The sequence below is a fragment of the Emys orbicularis genome, chromosome 7 (assembly GCF_028017835.1).
Source record: "Emys orbicularis isolate rEmyOrb1 chromosome 7, rEmyOrb1.hap1, whole genome shotgun sequence".
NCBI lineage: Eukaryota > Metazoa > Chordata > Testudines > Emydidae > Emys > Emys orbicularis.
The window spans coordinates 69,894,390-69,915,936 of record NC_088689.1 but is presented as its reverse complement, the minus strand read 5'-3'; the positions used below and the strand labels follow the sequence as shown (position 1 = coordinate 69,915,936).

The 21,547-nt window shown below is 46.7% G+C and overlaps 1 protein-coding gene across 1 annotated transcript in view; it reads right to left on the bottom strand.

Annotated features, from left to right (window-relative positions):
• VSTM4 (V-set and transmembrane domain containing 4) overlaps positions 1–21,547 on the bottom strand; it is a 69,777-nt gene that overhangs the window by 7,207 nt on the left and 41,023 nt on the right. Inside the window, exons 6-7 of the mRNA XM_065408578.1 lie at positions 11,679–11,785; positions 10,324–10,385 (exon numbers count right to left, since the gene is read on the bottom strand). Of these exons, the coding sequence (XP_065264650.1) occupies positions 10,324–10,385; positions 11,679–11,785 (169 nt within the window). The remainder of the gene's footprint in view (positions 1–10,323; positions 10,386–11,678; positions 11,786–21,547) is intronic.

The window sequence follows — 21,547 nt, the reverse complement described above, 5'->3', positions numbered from 1 at the left end:
GGAGCTCAATCTATCACTATAAGGCAGATTTTCTAATCCTTTCATCATTCTCGTGGCTCTTCTCTGAACCCTCTCCAATTTATCAACATCCTTCTTGGATTGTGGGCATCAGAACCAGACACAGGATCTCAGCAGTGGTCACATCAGTGCCAAATACAGAGGTAAAATAACCTCTTAACTCTGATTTGAGATTCCCCTGTTTATGCATCCTGGGATCAGATTAGCCCTTTTGGCCACAGCATCACACAGGGAGTGCATGTTCAGCTGATTATCCACCATGACCCCCAAATCTTTTGGTTTTGGTAAATGCTAGTGCAAATCCCATTGACTGTGAGAAGCCCCAGGGGATCCTTACTGCCCAGGTTGCACACAGGCACTTGGGCTCAATATTCAAACCTGAGTGACTAAAGCGAGGTGCTGAAATCCATATTTGGGCACTGTAGTGAGACAGAGTGGCCTCCCTCCGAGTAGGTGAGCGAGGGACCACTACACTCCCCCCGGTGGGTGGAGCTAAATCCACCCCACCCCCTCTCGCTGGAAGTCCTGAGGCTGGACAGGAAGTATAAAAGGAGTGCCCGGAGCTCAACTGGGGCTGGAGCACTGGAGGGAGCATACAGCTCTTCCAGGGAGCTGGTTCCTCTCAACAGGATCCCAAACTAGGCTCCGAGTGGAGCTGCGCCCTGCAGCCAGAGGAGACAGATAAGTGCCCCGAGGAGCTGCCAGGACCACAGTCAGACGAATGCCCTGAGGAGCTGTGGGGACTGCCGGCAGCCGAGTACCTCGAGGAAGCAGACGACCTTTGGAGTGCAGAGCCCTACACTCAGACTGTGGTAGGAAATAGCCCAGGGGAACCAGACTCTGGTCTGGTTCTGCTTCCGGAGTGTGAATCAGCACGTTGCAGTGGGATTCCCTGCTGACCCAGTGGCGGAACACTCTGCCATTGTTAGGGCCGTGGGCTGAGACGCGATGGAGTCGGGTGGGCCCGCAGCCCCCTGCCCCCTGCCACTTCACCCCAGGGGTGGCAGCCTCCCCACCTGAGGCCCAAGAGGCCTGTGTTCCTCTGCCATGCACCCAAGCCAGGACACCAGATCCCAGACTGCTTTGTCTGCTGTGTCTGCTCTGCCCCTTCCTAAAGGGCCCAGAGCTCACAGACTGTGCTCTGCCCTGCCCAGGGAGATAGTGCTCCCTTATAGATGGTTAATTACTGTTGGCCCCAGCCAGAAGGCGCTGAGCTATAGACTGTGCTCTGCCCCGCCCAGGGGGCTGGAGTTTCTCCTACAAACTGTGACTTAATGATCTCTGTAGGATCTGTAGCCTGTAATGAGGCAGAGTGGCCTCCCTCCCCATTTTGAATGTTCCACACAAAGGACCACAGGCAGGTGGAGAAGGTTTCCAAGACTCCTGCAGTCCTGTCCTTCTGGAAATCCCAAGAGCTAGGGAGGATGGACCCTTTCACCTTCATCTGTGTTTGAGGAATGAAACAGTTTACAATTCAGAAGCAGAGATAATGCTACAGCCTTGGATTGAAAAGCCTGAGCTAAAAGATCCCGTTCTGTTAACCAAGGCTTTAGCAGTCTCATCAACTGGTATCTGTGACCCAACCGCTAGAGGGGGTCAGTGTGCAACACTAAGTGTGGGTGGCTTACAATAACACTGCACCTTGGTTGAAATTTTCCAAACCACTCGGTGCTGGTTTAACTGGCAAAACTCCCGTTGGCTTCAATAAGAGCAGAGTTTGGCCAACCCAAGGTGCTTCTGACAATCCCACACTTTATACCCAGTGGAAAATCCCGCCAGAAAGTCAGATTTTCCCTTGGAAGAAAGGAGTTTTAAAAAACGCTTATGCAGACACTTGTGACAAGTTAGCACTTCTGCAAAGATGCAGCTGGATCTGCAAGTTGAATTAGTCTTTGGAAATGAAAGTAAAATGCAATTGCTGGCCAATGTAAGCTCTGAAATGTCAAGGGTTCAATTGAGTTTCCACTTGAAGGGATCAATAAATATGGCATTGGAATGTCGAACACTGTCCTTAGAGTTAGAAATATGAATCGAGCTTTTCACGGTGGGGACGTCTGCTTGTCCAGGAGAGAAGGGCCGCTTCTCTCACATAGCGTTCCCCCCCCCCAAGATAATGCATGTGCCCATTCTTTATTCACCAGGAAAGTAACTGCTAGAGGAAAATCCCACAGAGTCATTGCACACATGGACTTTGACTCTAAGCAGGAGGCTTGTCCATCCTTAGTTCAAACAGGTTTTAGCCCCTCTCAGTGTAATAGCTCATCCCTAGTATAATGCCACCAAAGTCATCAAAGTTACACCAGGGATGGATTTGGTTCACTGAGTCCTATTTTGATCACCTCCTCTTAAGAAGATATCATGAGGATTAAAAAGGTCCCAAAAAGGGGAATAAAAATAGATAGAGTTCTACTGGGACTTTCATTAGAGAGGGACACATCAAAAACGACATTGCACAAACGTCATCTGCTAAGGGGTTTTGTATCTGTTCAGTGCTTAGCCCAGCTCCATCGAAAGGTTTGACAAGGTTTCACAAACTGTTTCTGTTTTTTATGAAGCTAGGATGATTTTTGGTCTTGATGTGAAAGCCACCATAACTCAACAGGTTTGAATGCATTGTGCTTTGAGTTTGAACCTGAATGTGAATGCAAACTTCAGGGAGTGCAAAAGAAATGTTCTCATGAACCCCTCAAATTCCCAAATGCTAATTTCTCCACAATTCCTGCAACGTGTCTCTGAGAAGAGACTGCAAAACCTAGGGTTATCTAGTGTGGAAAAGAGATGAGTAATGGGACTGGATGAAAGGCTTCAAGATGACAGAGGGACCCCGTGAAAATGGATCAGTCCATTTTTCTATGTATATTTGCTCAATTTCATATCACTCCTACAGAGATCATTAATATCTTGAGAGTTCACAGCTGAGTCTGACACATCCTGGGAAAAAATAACCTTTCCAAAAACACCTGACACAGTCTTTGACACCTACTCAACCAGGGGGAGCTCATGTCTGATCATTCATATGGTCAGACTCCCCAAATCACTATATCTATGTATCTATATCTATAATGTACAAATACCTTTCACTCAGGGAATGAACCAAACTCATCCCCGGTATAACCCCAACTGGAAAAATAATCATGCAAACATACCAGCTTAGACATAAAATTGACTGCCTCACCTTTACTGGGTTAATAATGGTAATGGGGGAAAAAAACCTGAATGGTATTTTATTCAATCATTAAAAAAATCACACACCCAAGGCACATGGATGAGTACAATGTTGTATGTAACGGATGAATTTGTTCCCACGCCTGTAAGAGACTGTAGCTATAAAATGACTAGTTTAAAAATGTCACTCCAAAGTCACTATCAGATATTGGAAAGTGCTTCACCAAGCAAGGGTTTGTAAAGCAGCAGCTAAAATCATGTCTTTGTATTTCACAAGCTTATATTTCTGAGCCAGTAGTTGGATTGTCTCTAATTCACTGATACTTAAAACCCTTAATTATGCTATGGTGCTAGCTCCTAGGACATACTATTCATGTTCTCCCTGCAGTGAGTCTGGAGTTGCTATGGTTGATTGTAGTGCCAGGAACATTTTCCTGGAAGCTAAAAGTCAAAGGGATGTTTGTTTAGGAAAACATAAGCTGTAATGCTTTTAACCTGCTCTATGTAGGCATGTGCTCTGAGTGTCTTCTTAAGAAGATGACAGTGATGTGAAATATTTAACTACATTCATTATACTTAAAAGTACTGTAACTGCTTATTATGGGGAGCCACACTGAAGGAAAAGTTTGATTTATAGGGAAATATATGCACTAAGAAATACAACCAAATCGTACCTTTCTCGGACATCTTCACTGGTTTCCTGTCCTCCTAGCCTTAAAAACCACCTTCGAAGTTTTTGGAGTTGTCCTTTCGGAAGAAATGTTTGCAGGGGCTAGTCACGTTGATGAATTAAGCATTAGACTCTAATTTCTTCAGGGCAGGGCCTGTCCTTAGTGTTGTGTACTGTAGAGCTACTGAGTGCATTGTCAGCGCTTAGCACAGAATAATAATTAAGGCTGAGCTTTTCAACGCTGCAAAAGGAATTTGGGCACTCAGTTGAAATTAATAGGAATTCGGAATCCAAAACTCCCAGGTGGCTTTGAAAAAAATTCAGCGTAAAAGTAGGAGCTTTCTAAGCATGTATCAGAAAAGGGAGCCTGCATCAGCTTTTGGGAGTGTTCTGCCCTTACTTACCTAGAGCCAAAGTGACGTCTTTAGCCCTGTCTCAGTCTTTTATAGCCCTGGACCTCTCCCCTTTCTCAAATGGCTGTGACATCATCAGAAAAGTCCAGGAAAAGTTATGGAAACCAAATCTTGAAGAATTAAGACCCTTAATGAAACCGCTAGTGTGCTTTACATTTCCAAAGCATTCGACTACTGTAGCTGAGGGAGTCATTTGTAAGAAATAATTTATCTGACCAATTTGGAGGCATGGAGAAGTTATGTAATTGGCCCACGGTCACACAAGTCAGTGGCTGAGCAAGGAATATTCCGAGTCTTGTGTTTTAACCCCCAAAATTCCTCTCTTTAAAAACCGATGTCTAGATGTTCATGTCAGTCCTTGATTAAGAATTGCAGGCTTTGGGTCTATGGGTCTGATCCAAAGTCCATTAACCCCATGGGGAGTCTTTGACTTCCTTGGATCAGGCCCTAAGTTTGCTAAAGCTCAGCAATGTGACAGATACCAAAGATGTTTTATTGAGACTCTGTTTTGAAGCTGGAACTCTGTGCTCCTCCGAGGGCTTGGGCAACCAAAGCCAATATCTGGGTGACAGCCAAAGGCCTGGCCAAACAACACGTATGAGGAAGTGTAAAACCACGGAAGAATTAGCTTTAGCAACTCATAAGACCAAACACTCCTGGATACATGCAAACAGGGCTGCCACTGGCTACAACAGAAGATCCCCAGGCGCACGGAGGGCAGAATTTGGCCCATGGCATTAGGCCTTTCTTACTCTCTGAGCTTCTAGCATCCCATAAATATGCATCCCTCCTTGCATTTCAGCATCTCAGCTTCCTTTGATCTGCGCACATCTCCTGCTGTCATTAATGGACAAGGATCGCCAGGGGAAGGCATAAGCATCAAGGGGACCATACAGTTTTTATTCCAGATGAAAGAAGAGCAATATGACTTGAGAACAGTTTTTTAAAGGGCTTTTTGCAGGGCTGTGGGTTTGAATGCAATATTATGGTTTTTTGGTTTTTATGTTTTTTTTAATTTTCAGTTGAAATGATGTCCATATTTTATGCAGGTTCCCATATTCGTTTCTTTAATTCTTTTGTAAAATTCAACTGCAAACAATTCTAGCACATTAACAACAAAAGAAATTATCTAGCTTATTATAAACATCCTTCCAGAAACCTAAAGCACATGTCCTCTGGAAACAATTTTGCTGGTATTTAGGTTATTATAAAACTTCTCCCACAACACTGGAATTATTTGGTAATGTGGCTCTGAGGCCTACCTTGATGGCTTAGGATTTCCAGAGCACTCTGTTTCCATCATAGTTGTGGTACCTTATCTCAGGTTGGGGGGGGGGGGGGGTGGAGAGGCTGCAAGAGAAGCTCACAACAAAATAGCTCTGTCTAAGCAAGTCTGTCTTTCCACTGACTATAATCAAGTGACCACACAGCACCTGTGAACACAGATCTAGCGCAGAAGGCAGTTGTGCAATAAGACATTACTACGATGTCCTTTAGCCTAGCATAGGTAGCTGTGCCCTTGGGAGAATGCCAATAGGAAATATGCAGTAAGTGGTGCAAACAGCCTTCCATCCATGGCAAACCTCCTCCTTAGGTGTACCCTCAGATAAAGAGTGAACTGACACGTGATTGAGGGTCACACAGTGCTGGGCTTCTTGAGAAGTTCTCGTGTCCAAATCCCTTGGGGGAGACAGCCTGCTTTGATGGTCAGTGAGAAAACAGGCATCAGGACCTGTGGGACCTACTTCCAGCTCAGATGGAAAACTGCCTGTGGGACCTCTGGCAAGCCAGTTAAAATTTCTGTGGTCCAGCTTATCCATCGGGGATCATAATAAGGACTGTTCTCCCTGAGGTGCCATGAGTGGTCACATGTAAAGCACTTTGATGACAGAACATGCCACATTATGCCCAGTTGTGTGGAAGGGGAGAGGAGTGCGGCTGCCGTGGCGTGGCCCCTCTTCAAGTTGACTTCACAGAAGTTCCTCTGTGGGGTTCTACTACGTGGATTTGGAGGTGGTGGGGGCAGAAAGGGACAGGTATTTGCTGGAATTTCTCCATGCTCCCACAATGGGCTGGCACAAGCTACAGACCAAATTGGGGTAACGTGCGCATCTTCCTTCTTTTCCCCTTTGATCCTCCGTCAGCAAACACCCAGGGGAAGCTGTGGGTTGGGGTCTGGCGGTTCAGAGGAGGGGCTGGTTGAGGGGTCCATGCATAGCAGAGACCAGGGGCTTCCCTTTTGTGTCTGATGAATCCTCGGAGATCTGTGTGAATCCAGAGTGAAGCCATAGGTTGGGGGACGGCGGGTGTGGGTGTGGGTGTGTGGTGATTCTCACAGGGAGCATTAGAATAGTGCTGAGTTTTATTAAACTCTGAAAGGAGAAAAATGAATATTTCCCTTCTTGCTTTCCCCTGTGCCTATGTAACTCCACTGATTTCAGGGGAATCACTCTTGATTTCCATTGGCGTAACTAGCTCAGAATTAGACCTGAATTTTTCCTCTCACTTACCCTCATAGCAATAACTCCACTGACTCACACCAGATTAACCAAAAGCAGAATTTGATCCTTAACATTCAGACCTCTTTGAGTGATAATTTTTTAATCCAAAATCCTTGTGGTGGGCTTTTCTTGGGCGTATGTTTTATTCCATTTCTAACAGCCTAGATCAAATTGCTATGGCCAACTTAACGCTGTTCACTAATTTGGAATCTTAATTTTTGGGCACGCACCTTCAGTATCTCAACTGGGGCACCTGAAATTTCAGGCACTTTTGAAAATTTGCACCTTAAATGTTTTGATGGAAATCTGAACATAACGGCTACACATTTCTTGGTCATTTTTATGAACTGGCATAAGGAAATTGCTACCAAAGTGTAACAGAAATTCCTTGCACATTCATGCCTGTTAATCCATTTAGGCTGCATTATTAATCTGATTATGGAGAGATGTAATAACTGTTATTGATTATGGGACCTAGGCTTTCATTCCCATGCTGTTTATAGCTTTAACTAGAGCCAACCAGAGGATGACAATTTCTTGTGACAGCAACACTTGCTTTTAAATTTGGTTTGGTTCTGCACTGGAATGAAACCAAAATGTTTTTGCAAAAACAAACTTGCATCAAAATGTCTGTTTTTGGATCACAACTGGAGCTTTGCAGGTCTGGAAGGCCCATGTATGTGGAAGACCCAGTTCAAGTCCCTGCACCGCCTGATTCACAGCTGAGTTTTTCATCCCAGAACACTACAAATCAGGAAAAACAGGGAATTCTTTCCACTCACTAAAAAACTTTGTCCAACCAGTTCTGACCCGATGTATTTTTACCCCCAGCTTTGCATAATGTCTTCTCTGTATGCTCCACACCATGAGCGGGACAACATTTTTTCATTGATAAGAGACATGGCATATATTAAGTCAGATTTTTTCCACCAATCAGCTTTGCTGTATGAGGAGGATTACTATACCCAGAAATGCCTATTAGAGTGTCTCTATACAAGAGGCTGTGACAAGTATAATCCATTTTGTGCAGGTTTTGACTCTGCTGGGATATTAGGCCAGACCCTCATCTGGTACAGATTGGGTCGCTACACTGACGTCCACAAAACGATGCCAATTTATGCCATTCGGGGATCTGGTCACACACCTTTACTGCAGGCATTGGGTGCAAACTTTGCCCGGGAACTTATATACTAAGGCTAATGGCACCTTGCAAATACCTTTCTGGAAAATTTCCCACTGTTTCTAACACTGCAGTAGTTCTAGTATGCTACACTTTCACATTGTTTTCGCTGGGTGAATTCTGTTCTTTAAAAACAAGCCCGAATCAGTAGATGAACTGTACTCCTCATGCTCCAGTGCAGGGGTCGGCAACCTTTCAGAAGTGGTGTGCCGAGTCTTCATTTATTCACTCTAATTTAAGGTTTCGCGTGCCAGTAATACATTTTAACATTTTTAGAAGGTCTCTTTCTATAAGTCTTTAATATATAACTAAACTATTGTTGTATGTAAAGTAAATAAGGTTTTTTAAATGTTTAAGAAGCTTCATTTAAAATTAAATTAAAATGCAGAGTCCCCCGGACCGGTAGCCAGGACCTGGGCAGTGTGAGTGCCACTGAAAATCAGCTCGCGTGCCACCTTCGGCACACGTGCCATAGGTTGCCTACCCCTGCTCCAGTGGGTCCCCAGGTGTACTCTGATGTGAAAGAAAAGACAGCCAGGGATGGAGACAGCTTCCAGATTAAAGCCTGACAGCAAGGCACTAGCCCAGAGTCTGCTGACTGCATGGAATGGGAGCCTTCACTCACTTTGGAAAAACGAAGCAGATCACTTTCTTTGAAAAGCCTTTTCTTCCTGTCCACCTCCAAAACAGACAGAGAGACTGAGCCTCAGCAGGGGCCATGTTGATGTAGCCGGCTGGAGAGTGAAAAAATATTTGGGGCCAGATTCACCAGCAGCATTCCAGAGAGACAAAGCAACTGGAATCAAATGTGCTTAAAGTTTAGCATGTGCTTAAGTACAGTGCTGAACCGAGGGCTAAGTCTGGCTGTTCATGTGATCTTTAAATAGGAGGTCTGAAGAAGGAAACATCTTAGCAACAGCAGCGGCCCTCAGGCACAATAAATAAGGATAATAGTAATTAATATTTGTGTATTTTTATCGCACAGTCTATAGGGTAGCAGCAGTCTCATGATTTTGAGTGTTTTACTCTGTGATCTCAATGTTCTAAGCACAAAGCGTTTGGATGGTGTACTAACCTGCATTTATATAATTCCTTTCATGCGCTTTGCAAACTTCACACCCCCGACCAGTGAAACCTGCCCCCTCTGGGGAGGAACGTGACAGCCTTCCAGGAACTCTCGCCTGGCAGGATGTTAATGAACCAGGTGGAATTAGGCCAGGACACCACGGTTAGCACCCATTCATGCAAGAAGGGGCATGGAACACTGAACGACCACTGACAATCAGGTATCCAGTTTCAATTCTCTCATCTGAAAGCAAAGTCATTAAACAGAAGCTTTGGGGACACAGTGCCCCTTATGCCCTGCTGGGGTATTGATTCATTAGCAACAGTGAAAAATGTCAGAGTCTGCTTGGCTTGCTGGAGGTTCGGTCCATCAATGGCTATTAGCCAAGATGGTCAGGGATACAACCCCCATGCTCTGGGTGTCCCTACACCTCTGTTTGCCAGAAGCTGGGAGTGGACGACAGGGGATGGATCACTTGATGATTACCTGTTCTGTTCACTCCGTGTGAAGCATCTGGCATTGGCCACTGTCAGAAGACAGGATACTAGGCTAGATGGACCATTGGTCTGACCCAGTCTGGCCGTTCTTATGTTCGTGATCATTTGAACTGCAGACTAACCATGAGACCGGGACCCCGTTGTGCTAGGTGCTGTAGAAACATGGGACAAAGACAGTCTCTGCCCCCAAGAGCTGACAATCTAAGTATAAGACAAGAGACAACCGATGGCTACAGACAGACTGACAGGAATACAAGGAAACAGTGAGACAACATTAATCAGGATGCCAGGCAGGGGCATCAGTGCAGCATTATCTGGAGGTTAGTTTGTCTCATTCACCAACTGTCTTGGAAGTTTTCTTTTCTCTTACCCTAGCTTTACAGATGGGTAACTTCACTTACCTTTGTTACTCCTGATTTCCACAGTTTGGAGAAGAATCAGGCCCTATATTTGGTATTAGAAAACATTCAAACCAACGTTGCCATCTATCAAGTTTCGTGCTATCTGGTATTTTTCTCAAAGCCCCAGCTCTTGGAGGCATGTGAGACTCAATCTCAGTTTTCATTTAAAAAAAATTATATTTCTAGCCCTTATGATTGCAGAGAAAAGCTTGACAAGACCCAAGTGTCAGCTAAAGGCTCAGACACCAGAAGACAAAGGTGAAATATCCAAAGTGTATGACTTTAAAATGATCTCTTGATTTTTAAGCCGATCTCACAACTTTCTGAACACTGGATATTAGCAATACTGCCAAAATTATATTGAGAGAAAAGAATACAGGGGGAAATAAAGTTATATAAAAAGACAACTCACCAGGAGAATTTTTCTTTGAGGTTTCAACAGCTTAGGTTTCTGAAAAGTATTGGCTATTGGAGCTATAAAAATAAATATCAAGAGATTACTTCACATAATACAATTTGGGATTACTTTTAGCATGTGCATCAGCAGTTATGCACCTGGATTAATAGCAGGTTAGCAACAGCAGCAAAAAATCCACATGTAAGTCTTGAAGTGTGAAGCACATTTGTTATTAAAACCTGTAACATAGAAAGAGCACAATTTTCAAAGCATGTGCCTCGTTTGTGTGAGGACAGATGTGCCCGGGCATCTCTGAGTGCTATGACTCACACGCGCTCATGATACCCAGGCAAACTGCACCCCTTGCACGGCACAGGAAATGGTGCTCAGAAAGTCATAAGCGGGGATCTGCGTGCATGGCATTGCAGGTTATGTTGAAACCCCCTTTGAAAATTAGGTCCTGAGGTCTGGACTTTCACCCGCTCAGTCTCTACAACCCAGGCAGGATTCTGTAAGGAGTTCAGTACGCTGGGTGCATTTTCTTTTGAAAATCTGCCCATTAAATGTCATAATGGGAGCTGAGGGGAGGTGAGCACATTTGAAAACCTGGCCCCTACCGGGGTGCTGAGTGCTTGACGGTCTGGCCCTAGATGTATAAACAGGTCTAAATAGCATGATGTGCCCAGCAGATCTCAGATAACAAATCCCCTCTCTCCACTGCCTTGCCAGCCAGGGGCGGCTCTACGTTTTTTGCCACCCCAAGCACGGCAGGCAGGGGGCTTTCGGCGGCGCACCTGCGGGAGGTCCGGTGGTAACGCGGATTCGGTGGCATGCCTGTGGGAGGGCCACCGGTCCCACGGCTAGCCGCCGCCGAATTGCCGCCGAAGCCACGGGACTGGCGGACCTCCCGCAGGCATTCCACCGAAGGCAGCCTAACTGCTGCCCTCACGGCGACCGGCAGGCCGCCCCCCGCGGCTTGCCGCCCCAGGCACGTGCTTGGTGCGCTGGTGCCTGGAGCCGCCCCTGTTGCCAGCGAGGATTACAAGGCTTAGAGCCTCTAAGGCATGTAAGTGCCTATCAATGGGAGTTAGACACCTAAATACATTTCAGGATGTGGGCCAAAGTCCTTCACAAACATTGGTTACACATCACAGCACCCATGGGACACATTCTAGGTATGTAGGGCCCCTATTTGTTATGTGGCAAATCAGAGGCACGGAGACGTGAATTAATTTGGCCTAGCTCGTGCAGTGAGTGGTAGAGTCCAAGATAGAACCCAGGAGTCTTGGCTTCCAACTCCTTGCCCTCCCTGCTCAATCACACCCCTTGGCGGAAATACAGCTCTGTGGGCTGCATTAGTTGCCTCGTACCTTTCGCTGGGATAGCTGGGGGTTGCTCAGCCTTCTCTTTCTTTTTCTTTACTTTTTTGGGCTGTAGCGGGGACAGACTTGTCACACTGGTGACTGTCTCCCCCGAGCTAGAAAGCAAAGAGAAGGGAAAGGGGATAGTTATGGCAAGAATGAAATCCATGCACCGATGTGTTCCAACTGATTGTTTTCACACAAACAAACAACATTTTCATGGTCCGTGGCAAATGACTTGGATTCTGACTTCAAAACGTTTTTAAAATCTGTAATAATGCTTTGCAACTTCTGTCCCACTCCACCAGGCCTGACTCCTTGTCCAGTACACAGGCTATATGGTTGATAGACTTGTAGCTTCATCTGCTCTGGCTAACACAGGAAGTGCACGGTGTCCACATGGCCAGATTTTGACACAGGTTCATTTCAATGGCAATTGTACCTTAGCTATGATACTTACATGACCCAAGAACTACAGTATCTGCACATGTTACAATTTGTAACCCCCCTGGGAGGTAGGAAACTGTTTTTTTTCTCATGGGGACCACACGCCCACAGACACTAAGGCCCAGTGATTTCAATGGGAGTTAGGCAGTTGGAAGATCTGGGAATTGAAGGATCTGGGCCTACATGACTTGCCCAAGCCAGATAGCAAGTTTGTGGCAACATGAGGTCTTGACACCACGTCTCTGATTAACACCCTAACCAGTGGACCATCTACCCTGTGAACTTTTGGAACTGAGAGAAGAATTTGGTTCAGTATCTGGAGACACATGAGTCTGCAGCAGGAGCGGCGCCAGGGTTTTTGCCACCCTAAGCAGCAGCGCTCCTCCTCTGAGCATTCGGCGGCGGGGGTCCTTCCACTCCGCGTCTTCGGGGCACTTCGGCGGCAGGTCCCGGAGTGAGTGAAGGACCCGCCGCCGAATTTCCACCGAAGACCTGGAGCGGAAGGACCCCCCGCTGCCGAATTTCCGCCGAGGACAGCAAAATGCCGCCCCCCAAATCCTGCCACCCTAGGTGACCGCCTAGGGTCACCTAGTGGAAGCACCGGCCCTGGTCTGCAGTCACAGAAGGCGTCAGAATGACTGCAACCCTGACAGGTAAAGTCATGGAATTTCTATGCTTACTCTTAAGCCATTAACTAGCATCATTATGGGCCTAGCCCTGTATGGTGCTGAGAGCCTCCCAGGATACGTGGAAGCATCTCTACTTCAACAGGACTTGTGGGTGCTCAACATGACTCATGAGCGGGCCCCAGTTTTCAGTTGCTCTTAAAAAAAGAGCAAACATGCTTAACATCGGCTCCTAGTCTGTAACGGGAGCACCTAGAGTTCTGTAGGGTATCTGTGCTAATGAGCACTAGTTGGTTTTGGGGAATATGATAGATATGGCATGTCATAAACACTCCTGCAGAAAGAGGACCTCTGCAGTTGGGCCACTATGTTTCAGCAGCCTATAAGTCCCACAGAGTTCTCTTAGCTTTGCCAGCGTGGTTATCAATTCTGAAGGCCAGGATTAGAGCAGTCCTTCCTGGTTTGAATATAATGAAAGTATTCAGGCATATAAGCTGATTGGGTCAGGGACTGTCTGTTTGTTCCGTTTGTACAGCACCTAGCACAATGAGGTCATGGTCCATAACTGGAGCTCATAGCCACCACAATAATAATTAATAACAGCACTACAATCTATTCATCCTAATGCTTTTACAACTAAGTTTGATGAAGAGGCAGTCACATTGTCTAATCTAGAGTAACAGAAATCAGGCCAGATTCTCATTTTAAACAGCTGTAAAGCTGGGGTAATGCCATTGCCATCAGCGGAAGTACTTTAGATTTACACATGCATCCCTCAGAATAGAATCTGGTTCATTGTTTTTGATGGATGCCATGGTTGGAATATTTAGCCCAAAGCGTAGGTTTATTTTAAAAAGCGGTTTTGTAAAAGTGAATGTTCAATGTTTTTTGTGATTTTGAAAATTAATTTCAGTTATGCAAACTAAGTTTGAGGGCAGAAGTAATTTCAAAGTTCCCCTGCACTATTGTGAATCTAAACACCACCAGCAATTTGTTACCGCATGAAAACCACAAAGGGAAACTGACCAAACAAAAGAAAACAATAACAGGAAATGCAACTGAACAGCCTGTTTTGACCAATCGAGAAAAAGGAAAAAAAGGAAAGATCAAACCATAATGAAAAGGGGATTTGATTGTTTTAAAATTCTTCTGCATTGAAAGGGTTGTTAGAGCATAAATACGGTTTAAAAATATGATTATCCTGATGTTGGCCAGTTAAGCGCAGCAATCGGAAAGGGCTTACTGTCAATTCAGTGCATCATTATTATGCCTGCTTTGCCACTTTAAAGAGAAACCACTGAGAAACTTATCTGTGGCTTGCCCTTTAATTATAAATGCGGGGATTGTGCAGGGTTAACTAGCACCCGAAGATACAATAATTGCACTTGCAGTCTTAGAAGCTAGTTCCTCAAACTAAACAAGGAGATTCATAAAGGCTCCTTGGCTCAGAAACACTGTGTCTTTGTCTTGCTTCTCTCGGCGAGTTAAAAGGAAAGATTCTTTTTTAATCTTGGGATTCCCCCCACGGCTGCCCCCCATCTCCTGGTTTGTACTTCAGGTCCCATTATGCTTTCCTCATAGGATCTAATGGGCTTTTAGAGAGCAAAGGAAAGCAAGGACTTTGGAACAAATAGGCATGCAAGTTGTTTTAAGATTAGAGCACTGGGAGAGAGGGTGATTGTGGGTCTGTTATTGATGTTGAGCATCAATGCACTGTGTTTCTGGATTTCAGACTCTTGTGAGAGCTGGCAACATGCTGAGTTTTAGGGCTTTACTATCCACATTAATGTCAAGGAAGCACCACTTCTCCTGTGTTTGCTTTGGTCAAGTACTCTCCCTCCTCCAGACTGCTGCAGGATAACTAGAGATTGGACCAAGCCATGAAATCTGCATGTGGATTTGATGCTAGGGTGACCAGATGTCCCGATTTTATAGGGACAGTCCCGATTTTGGGGGCTTTTTCTTATATAGGCACCTATTACCCCCCATCCTGATTGTTTACACTTGCTATCTGGTTACCCTAATTTGATGCAGAAGCTATACTTTCCCAATGGGGGTGAGATGGAGGGGTTCCCAAGGGGAAGACTGGCTGTTTGGTTCTGGCTCAGAAAAGAAGGCTTGCCTAGAGTTTAGGGTGCTACTGTGGGACTCAGGAGATCTAAGTTCAATTCCCCACCCTGTCACAGACTCCTTGGGTGACCTTGGGCAAGTTTGAGTTCAGCTCCTCAAAGATATTCCAGATCCTAAATTCCATTGATCAGAATGGAAATTAGGAGCCTAAATACCTTTTCTGAGGATCTGGGCCTTAATCTCTTTGTGCCACACTTCCCCATCTGTACAATGGGGCTAATAGCACTGTCCTACCCTGCAGATACACACATTAAAGACTCTGAGGTCAGGTACTCAGATACGACAATAATCAGGACCACAGAAGTCCCTTTGACAGCCCTATCTGTGCAACAGGGACCTGGATTTTGGTTCAAATCTGAATTGTCCCAAAGGCTGGGTGGAGAGTTGGATCTAGCTATAACCAGGATCTCAGCTATGCACAATGCAATAGTTAGGATTTGCAAGAGTCTCGTGTAAACTGGTTCAGGGGGGTTGGTTTGATGGAATCTCACACCCCTAGATTCGTGCTCAAGTGTCAAGCTGAATTGAGCCACTTTATTAGCAAGTATTTTTCAATCAGTCTCTCCTGGATGGATTGGCTAGATTCTGTGTGGGACTCATGATCATGTTCCAGGAGAGAAATTATCTTGATTATTGGGTGGAAAATAAAAATTACTTGCATGTTATACGTTAACTAAGGCCCAGATGTGGCAAACACTTAAACACCGGAGTCAATGGGAATAGTCACATGCTTAAAGTTGGGTATATGCATAAGTGTTTGCCAGATCAGGGCCTCACACTAAAAATGCTGCTGCTTGCTGATTTTAATCCTGTTTCCTCCCGCAGTTTTTGTTTGCTGTGATTCCATTCCCCCCCCCCCCCCCATCAGTCATATGTAGGGTTACCATTCGTCCGGATTCCCCCGGACATGTCCGGCTTTTTGAGCTAAAAATAGCGTCGGGGGGAATTTGTAAATGTCCGGACTTCCCCCCCCCCCATGCAGAGCGCGCGTGGCTAACAGGGCAGCTGGCCGGATGGTGCCACTTACATGGGGCTCCGGCAGCCAGAGAGAGCCCCTCCTCCGCTTCCCCTGCAGCAGAGATCACTCCCTCCCTCCCTGCATTCGCAGATCGCCTCCGGCAGTCTGGAGCTCCTCCCCCGCTCCTCCTCTCCTGCTGCCCAGCGTGCCGGGACGAACGGCTCAGGCCGTTCCTGAGCAAATTCACAGAGACGTTAGGCAAAGGCCAACAACAAGGGGGCCAGGGGGTCGGAGAAGGGGCAGGGAGGTTTTGGAGGGGGCAGTCAAGAGACGGGGGGGGGGGGGTCGGGAGTTTGGGGGGGGCTTTTTGGGGGAGGTGTGGATAAGGTTTTGGGCAGTCAGGGTACAGGTAGGGGGTAGGGTCCTGGGGGACAGTTAGGGTGGGGGGGTGTCTTAGGAGGGGGCAGTTAGGGGACAAGGAACAGGGAGGCTTAGGTAGGGGGTGGGGTTCTGGAGGACAGTTAGGAGCAGGGGTCCCAGGAGGGGGCAGTCAGGGGACAAGGAGCGGGGGGGGGGGTTGGGAGTTCTGGGGGCGGGGCTGTCAGGGGGCAGGAGTGGGGAAAGGGATCGGAGCAGTCAGGGGACAGGGAGCAGCGGCACCCAGGAGCCGGCAAACAGGGCTGCTAACAGGGGAGTTTGAGTGGGAGTTTGCAGGGGGAGGTGGAAGGGGAGGCAGGAGGGCGTGGTGTCCCGTGTGCTGTGTTTCCCCAGGTGCAGTGGGCAGAGACTACAGCAGCCATGAGTCAAGCAGCGGGGGACACAATGCAGATGATTGCATGTGGCAGCTGCGGTATGTACATGGTCCTAGCTGGGGTGCCTGACCAGAGGTATGTCTGCATGAAGTGCCGCCTAATAGAGCTGCTGGAAGAAAAGATCCGAGGTTTGGAGATGCAGGTGGATACCCTGGTAGAGTTTAGAAGGGGGTTCGAGCAGCTAATGGAGCAAAGGCAAGGAGTGGCTGAAGGGGAATGCTCAGGGGTTCAGGTGGAAGCAGGGGCTGAGGTCTGTGAGGGAGGAATGTCGGGGGGAGAACAAGGGCAGTGGAAGCATGTGACCGTGAGAAGCAGGCCAAGGAAAAGGAGGGCCAGTGAAGGAGAAATAGAGCTCAGGAACAGGTTTGGGTGTTTGGATAACGAGGAAGGGGTGCAGCAGGTGGTAACTGAAGGTGGGAGGGTGAGGAAGAAGAGAAGAGCGGCTAGTCCCATAGAAAGAGAGGAGGAGTTGATGGAGACAGCACCAAATCTGGGCCCCGGAAGGATACAGGATGGCATAAGGGGGATTATAAGGGAAAATAGGAACCGACAGGGGTTGCGACTAGAGGGAACAGGGGATAGATTAGATCCCACTGTCACCAGGCAAAGGCAGGTTTATGTGATTGGGGACTCCTTACTGAGGAGGTTAGACAGGCCTGTGACCAGGGCAGTCCCAGAGAACAGAAGGGTGTGCTGTCTACCGGGCGCTAAGATACGGGATGTGGACCTGCGGTTGAAAAGGATCCTAAAAGGAGCAGGTAAGAACCCCTTGATCATCCTTCACGTAGGAACGAATGACACGGCTAGGTTCTCGCTGGAGAGAATCAAGGGAGATTATGCCAGGCTGGGGAAGACGCTTAAGGAAATCGAGGCTCAGATCATCTTCAGTGGGATTCTGCCTGTTCCTAGAGAAGGGCAGCAAAGGGCTGACAGGATTGTGATGATAAATAGTTGGCTAAGGGAGTGGTGCTATAAGGAGGGCTTTGGGATGTATGGCCACTGGGAGGCTTTCGGGGACAGACAACTGTTCTCACGGGATGGACTTCACCTAAGTAGGGAAGGAAATAGACTTCTGGGAGGGAGGCTGGCTCATCTCATCAAAAGAGCTTTAAACTAGGAATTTGGGGGAGACGGTTGGGAGATGTCCAGTCAATCTCCACGCCAGATTACAATATTAAGAAGGAGGGTGACAAGATAAGAACGGACATAGCCGGGGGGAAGAGATTGGACATAAGGAAAAGGGGGGGGATGGATACTAGACTAATAGGTCATACTGGAGGTACGGTGTCCGTACCAAATTGGATAACGAATGTGAGAGAGGCTAAACGGCATAAATTAAGATGTTTATACACCAATGCGAGAAGCCTAGGTAACAAAATGGAGGAATTGGAGCTCCTGGTCCGAGAAATGAAACCGGATATCGTAGGAATAACCGAAACGTGGTGGAACGGTAGTCATGACTGGAGTACAGGTATGGAAGGGTATGTGCTGTTTAGGAACGACCGGAACAAAGGTAAAGGTGGGGGAGTAGCATTGTATGTCAATAATGAGGTAAACTGTAAAGAAATAATAAGTGATGGAATGGATAACACCAAGTCTGTCTGGGCAATACTCACATTGGGTAAAAAAACAACTAGAGCCTCCCCTGGGATAGTGCTTGGGGTGTGCTATAGACCGCCGGGATCAACCCTGGATATGGACAGAGAACTATTTAATGTTTTTAGGGAAGTAAATACTAATAGGAACTGTGTAATCATGGGAGACTTTAACTTCCCGGATATAGACTGGGGAACAAATGCTAGTAACAATAATAGGGCTCAGATTTTCCTAGACGTGCTAGCTGATGAATTCCTTCATCAAGTAGTTGCTGAACCGACGAGGGGGAATGCAATTTTAGATTTGGTTTTGGTGAGCAGTGAGGACCTCGTTGAGGAAATGGTGGTAGGGGACAACCTTGGCTCGAGTGATCATGAGCTAATTCGGTTTAAACTAAATGGAAGGATTAACAGAATTAAATCAGAGACTAGGGTTTACGATTTCAAAAGGGCTAACTTTAATAAATTAAGGCGACTAGTTAGGGAAGTGGATTGGACTAACATATTTACGGATCTAAAGGCGGAAGGCGCCTGGGATTATTTCAAGTTGAAGTTGCAGGAGCTGTCGGAGGCCTGAATCCCGAGAAAGGGAAAACGGTTCATAGGCAGGAGATTTAGACCGAGCTGGATGAGAGAGCGTCTCAGAGGGGTGATTAAGAAAAAACAGAGAGCGTACAAGGAGTGGAAGATGGGAGGGATCAGCAAAGAAACCTACCTTACTGAGGTCAGAGCATGTAGAGATGGAGTGAGAAAGGCCAAAAGCTGTGTAGAGTTGGACCTTGCGAGGGGAATTAAAACCAATAGTAAGAGGTTTTATAGCCATATAAATAGGAAGAAAACAAAGAAAGAAGAAGTGGGACCGCTGAAGACTGTAGATGGAGTGGAGATTAAGGATAATCTAGGCACGGCACAATATCTAAACGAATACTTTGCATCGGTCTTTAATGAGGCTAATGAAGGGCTTAGGGATAGTGGCAGCATGACAGATGGGAATATAGGAGGGGGGATTGACATTACCGTATCCGAGGTAGAAGCCAAACTCGAACAGCTTAACTGGACTAAATTGGGTGGACCGGATGATCTTCATCCGAGAATATTAAAGGAACTGGCGCGAGAAATTGCAAGCCCGTTAGCGATAATTTTTAATGAATCTGTAAAATCAGGGGTGGTACCGTTTGACTGGAGAATAGCTAATGTGGCTCCTATTTTCAAAAAGGGGGAAAAAAGTGACCCGGGTAACTACAGGCCTGTTAGTTTAACATCTGTAATATGCAAGGTATTGGAAAAAATTTTGAAGGAGAAAGTAGTTAAGGACCTTGAGGTCAATGGCAATTGGGACAAATTACAACACGGTTTTACGAAAGGTAGATCGTGCCAAACCAATCTGATCTCCTTCTTTGAGAAAATAACAGATTTTTTAGATAAAGGAAATGCGGTGGATCTAATATACCTCGATTTCAGTAAAGCGTTTGATACGGTACCGCATGAGGAATTATTGGTTAAATTGGAAAAGATGGGGATCGATATTAAAATCCAGAGGTGGATAAAGAACTGGTTAAAGGGGAGACTGCAGCGGGTCGTACTGAAAGGTGAACTGTCAGGTTGGAGGGGGGTTACCAGTGGAGTTCCTCAAGGTTCGGTTTTGGGTCCGATTTTATTTAATCTATTTATTACTGACCTCGGAACCAAATGTAAGAGTGGGCTGATAAAGTTTGTGGATGACACAAAGTTGGGAGGTATTGCAAATTCAGAAAAGGATCGAGATATCCTGCAGGGAGATTTGGATGACCTTGTAAACTGGAGTAATAGTAATAGGATGAAATTTAATAGTGAGAAGTGTAAGGTGATGCATTTAGGGATGAGTAACAAGAATTTTAGTTATAAGCTGGGGACGCATCGGTTGGAAGTAACGGAAGAGGAGAAGGACCTCGGAGTCTTGGTTGACCGCAGGATGACTATGAGTCGGCAATGTGACGTGGCCGTAAAAAAAGCTAATGCGGTCTTGGGATGCATTAGGCGAGGTATTTCTAGTAGGGATAAGGAGGTGCTGGTTCCGTTGTACAAGGCACTGGTAAGACCACATTTGGAGTACTGCGTGCAGTTCTGGTCTCCCATGTTTAAAAAGGATTAACTCAAACTGGAACGGGTACAGAGAAGGGCCACTAGGATGATCCGAGGAATGGAAAACCTGTCGTATGAAAGGAGACTCGAGGAGCTCGGTTTGTTTACCTTAACCAAAAGAAGACTGAGGGGGGATATGATTGCTCTCTTTAAGTATATCAGAGGGATAAATACCAGGGAGGGAGAGGAATTATTTCAGCTCAGTACTAATGTGGACACGAGAACAAATGGATATAAACTGGCCGTCGGGAAGTTTAGGCTTGAAATTAGGCGAAGGTTTCTAACCATCAGAGGGGTGAAGTTCTGGAACAGCCTTCCGAGGGAAATAGTGGGGGTGAAAGACCTCTCTGGCTTTAAGATTAAGCTTGATAAATTTATGGAGGGGATGGTTTGATGGGATAACGTGATTTTAGTCAATAGATCAATAACGTGCCATAGCTGGTAATTAGTAACAATGGTCAATGATGGGATATTAAAAGTTACTGCAGTGAATTTTTTCCGGAGGGTCTGGCTGGAGAATCTTGCCCACATGCTCGGGGTTAAGCTGATCGCCATATTTGGGGTCGGGAAGGAATTTTCCTCCAGGGTAGATTGGCAGAGGCCCTGGAGGTTTTTCGCCTTCCTCCGCAGCATGGGGCAGGGGTCGCTGGCTGGAGGATTCTCTGTGACTTGAAGACTTTAAATCACGATTTGGGGACTTCAACATGTGAGTCAAGGGAGAGAATTATTCCAGGAGTGGGTGGGCCAGCTTTTGTGGCCTGCATGATGCGGGAGGTCAGACTAGATGATCATAATGGTCCCTTCTGACCTTAAAGTCTATGAGTCTATGAGTCTATGAGCAGAGGGGTTTAGATGGGTCGGGAGTTCTGGGGGGGGCTGTCAGGGGGTGGGGAGTGGTTGGATGGGGCGTGGGAGTCCCAGGGGTCTGTCTGGGGGTGGGGGTGTGGATAAGGGTTGGGGCAGTCAGGGTACAGGTAGGGGGTAGGGTACTAGGGGGCCGGTTAGGATGGGGGGAGGGTCTCAGGAGGGGGCAGTCAGGGGACAAGAGGCAGGGAGGCTTAGGTAGGGGGTGGAGTCCTGGGGGGCAGTTAGGGGCAGGGGTCCCAGGAGGGGGCAGTCAGGGGACAAGGAGCGGGGGGAGGGTTGGGGGTTCTGAGGGGGGCGGGAAGTGGGAGGGGCAGGGGCGGGG